Source organism: Thunnus thynnus, chromosome 11 (genome assembly GCF_963924715.1).
Source record: "Thunnus thynnus chromosome 11, fThuThy2.1, whole genome shotgun sequence".
Lineage (NCBI taxonomy): Eukaryota > Metazoa > Chordata > Actinopteri > Scombriformes > Scombridae > Thunnus > Thunnus thynnus.
The window spans coordinates 19,742,627-19,757,440 of NC_089527.1; the positions used below are offsets into that span (position 1 = coordinate 19,742,627).

General features: G+C 39.8%; 1 protein-coding gene across 4 annotated transcripts in view; it reads right to left on the reverse strand.

Annotated features, from left to right (window-relative positions):
- Positions 1 to 5,209, reverse strand: part of LOC137192730 (FERM, ARHGEF and pleckstrin domain-containing protein 1-like) — a 51,236-nt gene extending 46,027 nt beyond the window's left edge. For 3 of the 4 annotated variants that reach the window (XR_010930618.1, XM_067603637.1, XM_067603638.1), the window contains exons 1-2: positions 4,951 to 5,209; positions 1,334 to 1,540 (exon numbers count right to left, since the gene is read on the reverse strand). Coding sequence is in view for 3 of the 4 variants with exons in the window: in XM_067603637.1 (XP_067459738.1) it covers positions 1,334 to 1,513 (180 nt within the window). In the remaining variant the exon portion in view is untranslated. The remainder of the gene's footprint in view (positions 1 to 1,333; positions 1,541 to 4,950) is intronic. The other variant, XM_067603636.1, reaches the window with a different exon arrangement.
- Between the last annotated feature and the right edge of the window lie 9,605 nt (positions 5,210 to 14,814).

Below are 14,814 nucleotides of genomic sequence, written 5' to 3' on the forward strand. Positions count from 1 at the left end.
TCTTTTCACTTACTCCACCCCGACGTCTCTGCCATTAAATCAAGGTCTGAGGACATCTTACCAAAACACCACAAATTCAAAGGAATGCAGGGGGAAATGTGTGGCATATATCCCAACATGATCTCATCTGCTTAAGGGATAAAACTGGTGTCATTCTGCCTTTTTCTCACTGTCAACAAATCGTTTATGCGTCTCTTGATACAACTTACCTACTCTGTATGTACTACTTGTTTTCTCAGCCCATTAGTTCTTAATGAAGACTATTTTTTCAAATGTTCATTATATTTTCTTATAAAAAGGCTCAGTAATTCTGAAAACAGCTGGGCACTGTAGTTTTTAGCAGACAGTACTCAAACAGGAGTAAATAGTGCATGTGTTCTGGACACAGCTGCAAATGATTACACAACTAGTGAGCATGTATGGCAGTAGAACAATGTATGTGGTTTTGACTCAAACTGAGGTACATGTCACTCAGTGCAACATTGTGGTTTATTTATGTGTTTTTAATAGTTTTTGGACAGTAATGGAGGTCTATGGCACAAAGGAATAATCTACATCCAGCTTTGGCTAAACAGGTAATACCAGTTAGAAGAAGAATTTCACTTTCGGTTTGGTCTTTTTGTGGGAAAACACCAGTCTAATCCTTTAGTTAGTAAAAGCAAAATTACAAGAGTTGGGATGATATCTGCAAATTGTCTGCTTTATGTCTACAAATTCAGTTTGTGTAACTTACTATGTCTTTATTTCGGATTTTAAGTGTTATAAGTATATAATAATAGGTAATTTACAATCAGTATCTAATTTTAGCAACATTTTTCATTACCTGTGCAAATGGCTGATACCAGTATGTCTAAATTTAGATCTGTGATGAGAAACTTAATCCTCTAAATCCTGAGATCATGAATGGGATTTATATGGCAGCTCTGCTCATTGAAAGACATTAAGAGGTATAATTGTCTTCCTGCCTGCATTCACTACATAAGAGAGCAGGAGTGTGTCCTTTCATGTCCTCAGTCCTCAGTGTCAGGAGGTCACAGTGGAAATGAAACCAGTGTTTTAATAGACAAAGTAGCAGTCGAGAACGTTTCAGACAGTTTCAGCGGAAGCAGAGATCAGACGGAAAAGACCACCACAATAAACTGGAAGGAAAGGAAAAAGATCCCTCCGGTTTCATCTATGAATTCAACAACTTACCATCATGCAGTTGCCATGCCAACCTGTTACCAGGCTGCTGCTGCTGCTGCAATGGTGAAAACGGAAAATGTTTCTTGGCTACTAAGAGTCAAAATCCCACAGAGAAACGTGCCTGTGCAAGAAGGGATTAACAACTCACCGAGATGTCAAAGAGCTCCTCCGTGTCATCTAACATACGGACCCTGATGGTGACGTGCCGTCCGGGGGGCATGGCTGGCGGTCTGTGCCCGGGGTCCAACGTACTGATGCCAAGAGTCTCTGGGGCTCCGAGACGCGGCCCTGCTCCAGAGGCCATTGGCTCTAGCTCTGGTTCTGCCATGATGCACTGCGCTGCTCACTGCCCAGCCTGCACAGAGGCCAAGACAGAAAAGTCAGGAACACACATACATGCACTCTTTCATTTGCCGCTGCATACATGTGAACACAAGTATAATAGTTAGAATAGTTACAAAAAATGGATCTAACTTGTAAGAAACATCCTCTTACAGAGTATCAGTGGCACAGTAATGCATCGGGGCCCGGAGTACAGGCTGCACAACCCTCTGTGTCACACTAACAGAGTAATTGCAAATTCGGTATTTGCACTCTCCACTAATGGCTGATAATTGTTGCCTGTGGGAGAGCCAATTATTGTGCAAAAAAAAAAAAGAAAAGACTTAAGCATGTTCTTGATTTCGAAGCACAAATCAGGCAGCCTTAATTTGATTTGACAAAAGAATCACGAGGCTTGAGTGTGAAATCAAAGAGTCAATAAAATGACAAAAAGTCGTAAAAGCAAAGCAGCAGGGCCAAAGACACACAGACATTATTTAATTGTTTGAATTGGTCTCATGGGCGTCGATTCAAATAGGTACCAGGACGCTGAATTGAATGTGTTGTGAATTTGGAGAGTAACAGTACAGAATCTAATTAGATCCAGCTGTGACTACAAAAAATAAACCAAACACTTGCATAGAATAGTTAACCATACACACATTTCCATACTGCATCCAGATATCTGATATTTTAATCAAAGTCAACATGCACAACCTGGAATAATCTGCAGAATGACTCTTTGTGTTTTTCCCAGGTGAAGGACTGTGTTTGGACAAAGTTGTTGACTCATTCATTCCTGGTTGACACACACGCAGACCACTATCCACCCCCCTCATGTATCCACACAGCAAGATCCCCCAAGGCCCTTCTTGTCCTGCTTAATTCTCTCTTCATTGCACATTCCAGCTGGCTGATGTCATCTCGAGACTCACCAAGTGGTTCATCAGAGTGTTGAGGCCAGTGGGCAGTTGTTCAGCTGCCGCAGAGGTGAATGACTGCTGCCAAGTTTAAGCTGGAAGCTGAATAAGGCATTTTCGAAGGAGTGGAGAATGTAATTCAGCAGAGTGTGCAGAGTAAAATAGGCCAAGGACAGTGGATACACTAAATTCAGAGTGTCTGTCTGATGATGGTCTGCATGATGCTGAGGACAGGCACAAGAAAAGTTTCCCGAGAAACACTGCAGACTGTAGTTGGAGTGGATTTGAGGAATAAAGTAAGACTCCACAAGTCGAGCTGCGAGTAACTATTATTCTTAGTATTGATTAATTGCAAAAATACTCAGACAGGTTAATCGTTTAGCCTATAACGTGCCAGAAAATTGTCGTAAATCTCCAGAGAATCTTGAATTAGCTTGTTTTGTCCGACCAATAGTCTAAATACAGAGATAGGCTACTCAATTCACAAAGACACCTTACCACATCTTTCTTATTTAAGCTTGAACCAGTAAGTGTTTGGAGTAATTTCTGCTTGATAGATGACTGTTTCAGATGTAATGACTAGAGTTGTGTTCCAGCAGCTGGTTCCTTTTTCAGATCTGGTTCCAAAGTATCCAAATTTGTGAAGCTCCAAGATAAATGTATCTCCTATCGAGTAGCCTACTTATCTTCTCCCTTTTAAAAACCAGTGAAGGGCAATTTGTCATTTAACTTAAATGCAAATGTACAATCTACCTGAGTTTTACATATTATAATATCAAGTTGAGATTTAGTTCTTAATGAACTTTGGTAACTTAAAATGTTTAAAGCTGGGTCAATTCTACATGATTCATAAGGATTTGGATTCAATACGCATATTTAACCATTTAACCACAAGAGCATGTTCTGATCATCTGCACCAGTCTGTGCACAGTCATCACAGAGCACTGGGTGCGAGATGTTGGGGTTTTCCAGCTTAAGTACAGACAAACGCTCCCTTGGGCTGATGGAAACCAGACCTAATGCGGTCACCAGGGGCGTGAATGGAAACATGCATATTTTTCATTTAAAAGCGCCAGTTATTTATGACATTTAATCCTCACACCGTCACCACTCAGCTGCCCTTGCCTCAATTATTGGCGAGTGTTTCATGTCGACTCTGTAAATTCGTGGCTTCTATGACCTGCACATGCATGCCGCGCAACCAGACACCCTTCAAATAAAACACCAGTGAATCAGAGGACAGTGAAAGAGTAGGCAGTGATTATTTCAACCAACACTTACCCTCCTCTGCACCAGGGATCATGAATCAACCAGTCATGAGTGCAGGTCTGAGTGTTCCTATGAATAGGTAACTCAGGTCCAGACAAACACACAAAACAGTCACCAGTTGCACAGCTGGCAGCTTGTTCCTAATGCCATGAGTGTCATGGTGTAGTACACTATACCAGAGGGACGTTTACAGACCCCTCAGTGTTTCTCAGGGTAAATCACCCTGCCTTTGAACTTGTTTGCTTGAAATTCCCCACAAGTGTGTAACATGGAGCTGTGACTGCTGGTTTGCAGAGTCTCGGGGGCTGTAACAGTAGTTCCTCTGTGTGCAGGGGCACACAAGGGCCCCTCAGTGCGGTCCAACACTGCACAGCTGGAATCCTTTAGTGACAGCTGAATGGCCAGAGGCGGGGGCTGATACAGCCAGCTGTCTACCTGTGCCAAGCTCCCAAAACACTGAAAGAAAAAGGGCTCAATTTCCTCTGTGTTCAGCAAAACCACTCTCCAGACACTGATACCTGGGTGTGGCTGGCATTGGCGTGAATCACTATAAGTTCCCACTGAATTATTGACAACATGACATCTGTTCATTAAGTGAAAAGAATGACAACCAAGCAAGATGCATGCGTGTTGTAACCAGAGCCGGGCTGCCATTTAAAAGCCTCCGCATGAATGATGATTGAGGAAAATAGTGCAGAAAATGGTGAAGTGAGGTCCTTCCCTCCATGTAGACTCGCCTCATACGGTCTGCTAGTGTGTTCACACCATTAATGCAATGTAGGTTAATAGAGCAGGCTGCTGTAATCCTCAGGACATGATCAGCTAGTACATGTGACATTAATGCACCGTATGGACTTACCTGGACAGCCTCTGCAAACTGTAAGTGCCAGATAGAAAAAAAACGCACATTTACAGGAGACATCTGGCTTATTTAAATGTCACATACACACACACACACACACACACACACAAGCATGGAGCATTTCAGCTACATAAGCGACTGCAGCGTTTGCGCACATCCATACAGCTAAAATGTATATCTGCGCAATAACGCACAGCGGAGGACACACAGGACAGTTAACCGGCTTTATATGAAGATTTTCCCACAGTGATAGTTATTTCCCTCCCCTCTAAAACCCGCAGGATCACAAAACAATACGGCAAAGATACTCCCAGGACTTAACCCTAATCTCCTCAAACAAGTTGAATCACTTCCCTTAACAGCACACACAGAGAGGACTTGGCTTTTTCTTACCCTCTCTTCTCTCTCGAAATGCGGGTTTATCCACACGTTACGTATTTCCCAGCTGAAAGGAGATATTACATCCACGTACAGCCGTGGTGGAAGAAATAAAAAAAAGAGAGAGACCCGTTTGAGTTTCAGATGCTGCTCGTACCGGAGAGGAGGCTCTTTGCGGTCGCCATGGCGGACGACTGAGTGAGCGAGCGAGCGAGCAGGGCAGAGACGGGATTGGATCCACTCCCGGTGCCTTTACTCAGACAATGAAGGAGGTGTAGCACCTCCACTTTCTTAGCAGCGCCGAGAAACAGAGGAGCAACAGCACCATCTAGCGGTGGAAGCGCGGACATCCTTTATCTGCTGCTTCCCGGATCTGAACTGGCACTAAGAGATATGAACATATTACTCCGGTACATTGGCACATTGATTTTAAACTTCTGCTTATCACTTTGAAAGCATTGAATTGCCTTGCCCCAACCTACATCAAGGACTTATTATTAACCCCCTATGTGCCTGGGTGTTCACTAAGATGGGTGGATGTGGCCCTGCTGGTTGTTCCCAGGTCTCAGCTAGTGACCAAATGTGACAATCTTTAGATATCTCTTCTTAAAACATTCTTTTGTCAGAAAGCTTTTATGAATGTTTGATATGTTTCTGTGTTTTATTATCTCACTTCTGACAGTTTATATTTTTGTGTAACTTCATTTTATTCCCCTCTGTTTTATGATCTCTATTTATTTATCTTTTGTTTTTAGTTGCTGTTTTTAACAGCACCCCCAGTTTTAAAAAAAGAGAGAGAAAAAAAATAGTTATATTAAGCATGTGGGCTGATACTTCAACCTCCTTAGAGCCCCGAGGCAAAAATTTGAGAAAAAACACATAAATATTTTTTGTTTAATCCCTTTTATCATCTTGTGACCCCTCTGATTTAACTTGACATGCGGTTTCCCAGTCCGCAGGGTGGGAAACATTGTTATAGGGTGTCAGTATAACCTGAATTTATTGCAAATTCTATGTATTTTTAATTTTAACCTACTGTATATATCCGATAGGAATACTGAGTGACTGACAAAATCTACATATGTACCATTACTGTATGATGCAAAGTTAAAATGTTAACACCCAGTTTTTGCCTTTTATTTCCCCTTAATGAACTTTAAGGTTGTTAAAATCATCAAATATTATTCCAAACTATGTGACAGTATCATAAACAGTTTTATTCTTGTTTTATTCTTTGTTCCGACTCTGCATTGAAGCCTTATGATGTTCACACAGAATGAAATATTAAAACACAAGATTTCGTGTTTTTTTATGACTGTACCATTTCATAAAATGGAAATATTTGAGATGTCTTGTTTCCCTGAAGTTCAGCTTCACATATCTGGTACCCACTTAGTTCTGTAGGTTTGAACAAAGTTTAGCTGCACAGCGTGAGCTTGTAATAACTGACCCAGTGGGGTTTGATTTTCTCTCTTAAAAGTTTGCTTTGTGACTATTTCTGCCAGACTGATCACTTTTTTTCCATCAGAGATTTTAAATGGCAGAAGTCAGTGTGTGAGTCAAGAAGCTAAACCGTCCTGTAGAATGAAGGAATGCAGAGTCTCCTGTCTGTTGAACATATATACATGTGATTATACAGAAGCACATTTCAAACACTGTCAGATAAGCATCTGCGTGGATTTAGTTTGCAGAATGATGCAGAGATGTGGAGTCACATCCTGAAGCAGATACTGGAGCGTACAGTGTACAAGGTATTGTGTGTGTGGCCTGTTCATTTGCAGGATAATAATAAGAGATTCAGCATTAGTTGTATTGGAACAAATCATATGATACTGACTCAGAGAGGTCAGCGGCAGGGTCAGCCACACAACAGCATCTTCTGGAGCTGACAGAGTTTCTTTATTTAGCTCAAGGACACTTATGCAAAACAGCTGAAAGAGTAAGAGTCATGAGTAAAATACCTTTGAACAATGTGGTTGAGAAGAGAGAGATGAAATTCAGCCTGCTTTGCCCTCTATGATGATTGTTGGTGGTCGTGATACCACTAAACTTTGTCCAAGGTCCTCTTGAGGGCACTTTGGTTTTCCATGGAGTTCAAGTGCCAGCAGCAGTGTAGCAACAAGACAGATGATGGTATGGCAATGGGAACTAGGGGATGCTTAAGAAGCATCGTTAGGCAGGAATAAGGTAAAAATGGACCCAGGGAAATTCAACAACAACAAAAAAAATTAGCAGGAGTAAAACAAACAATTAAATCTGCAGCCTCACAGTAAACTGCCACCTGCTCTCTCCTTCCCATCACTACAGACTGGCCTTTACCTTCTCAGCCTCACTTAACTGGAACATGCCATCTGTTCAGGTTACCATCGGATGAGCTAGACTGATACTAAGCTTTCAAAGCATATAGATTATCATTAATATACCATTTCTCCGTTACTGCTGACAATCACAATTTTCTATGGACACACACACACAGACATCAGTACACCAAATTTAACAGAATGTAATTTAACTACAGAATAGTTTTACCCAGTCACTCACTGCCTGGAGCGCCTAATAATGCACACCTGTATCCACGATCTGATTGCTTATGTAATCTGATTACTGTGGATGTAAGCGGATTACTTATGTAATGTAATGTCTGTAATGTCACAGACATTGCAATAATTTAAAGGAATACTCCCATGAAAACCTATGTTTCTGTATCAAAGATTTAAGCTTGATAGGCAGCTTGTAAATGTTTGTAACTTGCTTCTACATAATGGATTTTTCTGTTACAACGGATGTCAGTGGTTATCCAATTTCCATAGAAACTCTGAAAAGCATGATCCACTTCTGAATTGTCCATCCAGATGCTCAGTATGTTTCCTACAAGTTACAGTGGGATATTCAAAACACAGGTTTTTGCTGAGAATTCCTTTTTATATCGTTCCATTGCTTCATCTTCCTCACCAAACAATTTGCAGTGTTTGTGATTGTTTATTGTAAAACTATGGAGATTTTTTATGTACTTTCGATTCCTTAAACTTTTCTCTTATTTCATTAATTTTATGTATTGATTTTTTTTTCTTGTATTCATTGTTGTTAAGGCACTTTTTTGAGACTCTGAAAGTAATTGTGCTGCTAGTGGAATTATGTGGTTACTTTTTCCATAAACACACAGTGACAGTAGTAGTAAGAGTGAGCAGTAAGTGTTGTTGTTCAGCTTTACGGGTGTTGCTGTAAACTAGAAGTGTCCGGGGTTCTTTAATAGTAGTTGCCTCTAAATAAGGCCATTACATTTTAGTTTTCAATTCTCACTTTAATGGATGGCACTACTCATGTGAGACTATAGGGCTGCAGCTAACATTTTTTGTCTTTATTAATGTGCTGATTATTTTCCTTGATTAATCAATTAGTTGTTTGATATATAAAATGTCAAAAAAAAAAGGCAATCGCAATTTCTAAAGCCCAAGGTAATGTCCTCAGATTATTTGTTTGTCAGACAAACAGTCTAAACGCTCAAGTATTTTATTTGCTATCATATCATGAAGTTCTATTACAGGCAGAGCAGATGGTCACACTGAGCCTGATAGCATCCTGCTACACAACACAAGAGCCACAGACTCTGAACTACAACCCACATTAGCTTTCCTACTAAAATCTGCTTCTTATCTAACTTGCAAACATGAACACACATCTTGTCCTGTATCTTAGCTTATTGAACGAGCCACGAAACAAACATTCTACGGGGAAAAGTGCACTGTTAACGTCAGTTAGCAACAGTATTTTGACATACCTGAAAATGTCACTTTGGTCCTGTTTGATGCTGGTTTGGTCATTCAAAATCCATCAGTTTAGCTGCAGTCCTGGCAGCAGTGACATTAACTTGGCATGATCATGCTACTTTTGCTGCCCAAAAGAAAAACACACAGACAACAGTGTCCAAGTAGAAAATTTATTCCGTCTCTGTAATAGCCAACAAGAGATCTGTAATGCTAATCAACATGTGGATTGTTCCGCAACTGAACTATGTATGATGGGAAAACTGATGGCATGTTTTAGCCTGGGGATTAATGCTGTATGAATCCTGATATGTTGCACCACACTGTATCAAAACCCCAGAAAATAGATAAATCAGTGAACCTATGAATAGTCTGTTGTCTACATTATATAATCACAAGGGTGTAGAGCCTATCTCCTTCCTGTTGCTAACTGTTGCTTTGTATTCCCAGGTTCGACTCTCCTTTTTTGTAGATGGTGGCCTGGGGCTTTGGCTGGGACCGGTGCCTGCACATCACCCACTCCTCTATGTAGCTGCATGCAGGGACTGAGGGATGAAAGACAAGCAGTATGGTAGAAGGCTGAAACTCTGATTTTTTTCCCCCCTTGTCTCTATTTCATGTCTGCTGCTCGCCCACCTTCATACTGGCAGGAAGAGAAGTCTCCTACGCCTAGTGGTGTGGGGACTGAAGATGTAGAAATCACACTCGGTGTCTTGGCAGTTTCACAAGCCCTCTGGATTCACTGACTTGGAACTAAGGCAAAGATGAACATTTCAGCAAGAGCGTGAAAATGAGCAAGAGCTGCGGCGAGAAAGCGAAAACAGAAAAGAGACAATGCTGTTTTGGATTAGTTATGTAAGCAATTGAGATTTTGTGCCATGTTTTTAGTGATTTCTTATCCAGTTATGTAATGATGAAAGGAATCACGAGTCAACTTCACACTGATCACCACAGGGTGAAGAAACACTTGAACACAAATAATATTCTTAGAGTACTTTTTTCTTTGATATTTTCTTGAAGCAATTTGATTTCAGTTCAGCTAATTGTACATTTATCTGACTCAACTAGTGCTAATATATCTTATTTATATTTACATCAGCTGACTTTTACTTTTTAAATAAATTAGCTAAGTTTAGGCCTCTAGATTTCTTCTGTAGCTCTGGGCTAAAGGCTCAAATCACCCATGAAAGAAATGGAAAAACAACACGGTCCAAAATCACATCCCTCTGAAACTTGATCCACTAAATGAAATCCTGCCCTGTCCATTGATGTATCTGTATTAACTCACAAAACTCATAAATAACATCACTTATATAAAAATGTATACTTAAGGTTGAGTATGTAGGCAGAGTCATTTGGCACCATTATATACATAAAAATAGGCTTTTATTCAGCTAAGTAAGACTAATCAATTTACAGTCTTTTATCAGGGACGTGTTGCAAGCCAAAGCTCCCAGATGTGCCGGTCTCGTGTATGATCTTAGGAGGTTTTATATTCCAATGAGTCCATGAACATCTTTTAATCTATTAAAATACACCACACAGCATAAAATACACCAAGCATCCGAAATCACTCACACATGGAAAGAAATAGTGATTATAATATTGAGACACTGTCAGTCACAAAATGTTGATGCAGTGGTACGATTCAAGTGATAATACATGGGAGGGTGAAATGTACAATACTGACATTGGTATCAATTACTATCAATTTTATGTCAGCAGATAGGGTTTCACTATTTATGTTCTTGGTTTTATAAGCTCATGTTAGCTTTCTGAATGAAGCAAATGTATTTGAAACTCTTTTGCTACTTTGACAAAACCATCCCAACTCAATTTAGTTGTCATGGAGATGTATCTGTATCTGTTGACGTGCAAGCTCAGTAGCTGTCATAGCACTTTTTTAGAATTTTAATCCTCAACAGTTAGACATAAAGTTTATGTCAAACTACTATTTCCAAGGTCAAGAATGACTTAGATGCTTATCTGCGGGATCATTTATATACTAACCTTGACAAGCTGACATATAATCATCCAGTGGTCTATTCAACATACCTGACAGCCACCTGAAACACATTTTTTTTAACATTTCCACACTATATCTTTTCTGGGGGTGGAAGATGGAAATGAGATTCCATTTCTATTTTAATCTCTGCAGCAGCTGCTGTATCTCCTGCCCTGTTACTGTTTCCCACTAACATTGAATACCAGGTCATTAGAGCTAGAGCTAGACTTTTACATTTCTCCAACCCTCACTATTCCAGTCAGCCTCACACACACACACACACACACACACACACACACACACACACACACACACACACACACACACATATACACACACACACACACACACACACACACACACACACACACACACATGGTCATGTTTCCATCACTTCAGAGGACATTACATTGATTTGAATTCATTTCCTGGAGACTTATCCTAATCTTAACCATAACCACTACTTGCCTAACCCTGACCATGACCTTAATCTTAACATAACCCTAAACCTAAACTTTAAACCAAGTCTTCACCCTAAAATTAATGATTTACCTTCAGGGGACTTGTTTTTTGTCCCCATAAGGCACAGATTTATGTCCCCACAACATGAGGAATACCTGGTACACATACACACGCACACACACACACACAGCTGTCTGTGTTGTGCCCTAACTATAGTTAATTGCCTGTTCTGCTAGGTTTGGCTCACTTAAAATCATGCCGCCTGCTCTGTTTGGACTCAATTTGCAAATGCCAGAGTTGCATATATTTTATTACCATTGCAACTTTGATAAAAGGGAAAAGAGGGTTGAGTGAGTGTGTGTGTGTATGTGTGTGTGACAGGCTGTAATGCAATGATCAAAACTTAATTGACATCTCATTACAGATGGAATCTACCAAGATAAGCAACATTCGTGTTCATTTTTATGTTCAATCACCTTCCTGATTATTCTTTAATAGTCTTTACTCACTCTTTGCCCCTGCAGCTCCCATACGGCCATCTATTCTTCTCTGGTAATAAAACAAGAGTGGAAAAGTGATGACAGTTTCAAAACCGTAAATGAGACCAACACAATAAATCACGTTCATCTCATAAAACGCGTTACTTGTCAGATATTTAAAGCCTATAAGGTACAGTTAGTGTATCAAATCATAGCCTATTAGTCTCAATCTGAAACATTCAGTTGCTAATTAGAGAGCCAACCAATGATATGATGTTTTGGATTCATCATTATTGTCAGCAAGTGCACTGATTACGTCTGTCTTGAGAAATTTCACATCTTGGTATCTTTCCTGAATAGATATGTGACAGTGACATCCCTGAAATGTGCAAGTTGCCGGTAGGGTTGAGAGGTGGGAAGTTGTTACAGCTGATCAAGCAGAGGGTGGGAATCCGTTTTGTACAGAGAGACCATCCGAGGCTCAAGATTGAGGCTTTCTCCTCTCAGACATGAGCGTCGAAGAGCTCCCACTGAGCCCTCCACCTCCACAAGAGAAGGAAATCAGCGGGGGGAGGTGGGGGGCTCATCACATGCTCTATTAAAAATCAGGAGACAGGCAAAGACAAAATGCTCTCCCCACTGTTACTGAATGCACAGGCAGCGGGAAATAATTTCCTCCAGGGAAATACACTGGAGATTCTCTGCCTAACTACATAACTTGCAGACTTTTATACTACATTTAGTAGCATTTATTAAATACTTTTTTTTTTAATTTGTCACTTTAGTGTATTTATATAGCAGCTGAAAACAGTTTTAAGTGGAGCAAAACTGTGTTGCTATGTTGCCATGTGTTTTTTCTGTGTTTATGTTAACTTGAACAAATGTCAGTCTGGGAGTATTTTCTAGTCCCATGACTAGGAGTACATCAAATCCTTCATCTGTTTTATAAACTCATCCAATTAGTATTTCTATTTATAATTTCAGGGGACCACATGATACAGACAGATGGTATATATTTGGGCCCAGGGATGTGTGAGAACAATTTCACCACAATTGTCGAGAGGTTATGACAACAAAACAGAAATATCCATCAGGGACATTTTGCATGAAACTGTGAACGCTCCTGTCAGCTTTCCTCCATCTCTGAAGGAGTGCTTTTAAAATGTATTTTATTCATTTAAGATAATCATGTGGGAAAACTGAGAAATCAGGAAAAACTCTGTTACAACTTTGTTCCAAGGTGCATTGAGAAGGAAACAGATTTGGCCCCTTAAAACTCAAAGGATGCAGAAGTGCGTCAATTACACAATTGCAATGATATAACTGCAAAATGTTCTCTTGGTTCGGTTTTAGTGAATCACTGTTCTGGGGACTGCAGGCTTGGCTCCTCTCTAGTAATTTGTTTACATAACAGTATTATACATTGCTGTGCATTAGTGTTCATCTAAGCATGAAAAATACAATTAAACACAGTACGAGTCATTCATAATTGCAGATAATAACTTCCGCCCAACAGACAGACAGGTCACCAAAACATATGTGGGAGGTAGATGAAATAACATCAGTAGAATCTGTACAACTCCATGAATACATCTGTTGTGAAACATATAACATTACATTTTTGTTAAGACTGTGTGTGTGTGTATTGTATGGTGTGTTTCCTGCTCACAAGATAACATATTGCATCTTTTTTTGCTAAGCAGAGATGGTTTATTTAAATCCTGAAGCTCTTGTGTCAGTGGCTACAAATCATTTAAAGGTCCTCTCCTTAAATGGTTTAAAACATATTAAAAATACCCTGTTTGGAATAATAATGATAATAATAATTTTTCCACAAAATAAAAAAGTATAATTACCACCTTCAAATCTGTGCTCTGGAGACTCCAAGTTTCCACATCACACTTGGGAAAATTGACAATCGAACCAGGATTGGCTTCCAAACTGTCACTGTTGTGATGTCACAAATAATGCTCACAGGTAAACGCTTTGAACCCAGATTCAAGGTGAGCACAGAGAAACCTCCTACTTTCAGTGGATGAATGAGAAAAAAGTCTTCTAGTGTCAAACTCTGTGCATATACCATTCTGCAGCTCAAACAGTAGGGGATTAACATTCCTAAAGGGTCAGTTCACCCAAAATACAGATATGTATATTTTATCATTTACTGGTGGCATCTAGACATGCAGATAGTTCTTAGATAGTTTTATTTGTCCATTTTTTTTATGATATCTGGTTGAAAGATTTCTGCTGGCATACCAGTACAAAAAAATGATGGATTACAAAAGTCCAGAGTAACGTATCTTTCCAGGAATAATGTCCTAGTTAGTCTGAAAATCTCATAGACCTCATTCTCAAAACTTTTCATTGAAACTACTTGCTACTGAAGAAATATCCCTCACATGACAAAGTGACAAAATATGTTGGGTTTTTTTTGGTCATTTAGGTAAACTCACTCTTTGCTGCCAGTTGCTGATAATAGCAACATGGATTATGACATGAACGCAAGTCTTCAGTCAAAGAATTTTTCTTTGTTTGTACAGATCGTCCCCCGCACATACTCCTGTTACAGCTGCAAATTAGACTGTGAAATTGACATCTCGTGTTGCCATCTGGTTGCCATGACACCTAGCTATTAGGTCCTCTGACAGTCCTAGCTTGGCTTGTTTGTTCCCTCCTGTACATCAACATTGTTTCCCATATAAAAAGACATGAAACATCAGAGGGGCGTTGAGTGTGTGGGCTGATAACAGCAGGAGTGCTCTCTTCAGAGGTGGTGAAGGTACAGCATAATATACTATACCATTAGAAGACACCCTTACAATGTAAGTGATGGAAACAAAATCCACAGTCCATGTTTTGAGAAATAAAAGTCTGAGTTGTCTGAGTTAGTCAAACAAAGTGGATATCTTCCACAGTTACACTATTTTTAGTAAAAACTTCCCCATTTGTGTCTTTTTTCCTGTTAATCTCCAGTGGAAGGATTGTAACAAAAAGAGGGAATATGGTACTAAAAAGACTAACTTTGAAAGATGTTGACTTGATTTGACTTATTTCAGTGGCTGAAGCCTCATATTTGCTTCAAATAAACTTTTAAATACATTCCTGTGGGTTTTGTCCCCCATCACTTACATTGAAAGTGCATTAAGAGATCTCTTAATGGCCAGTATGA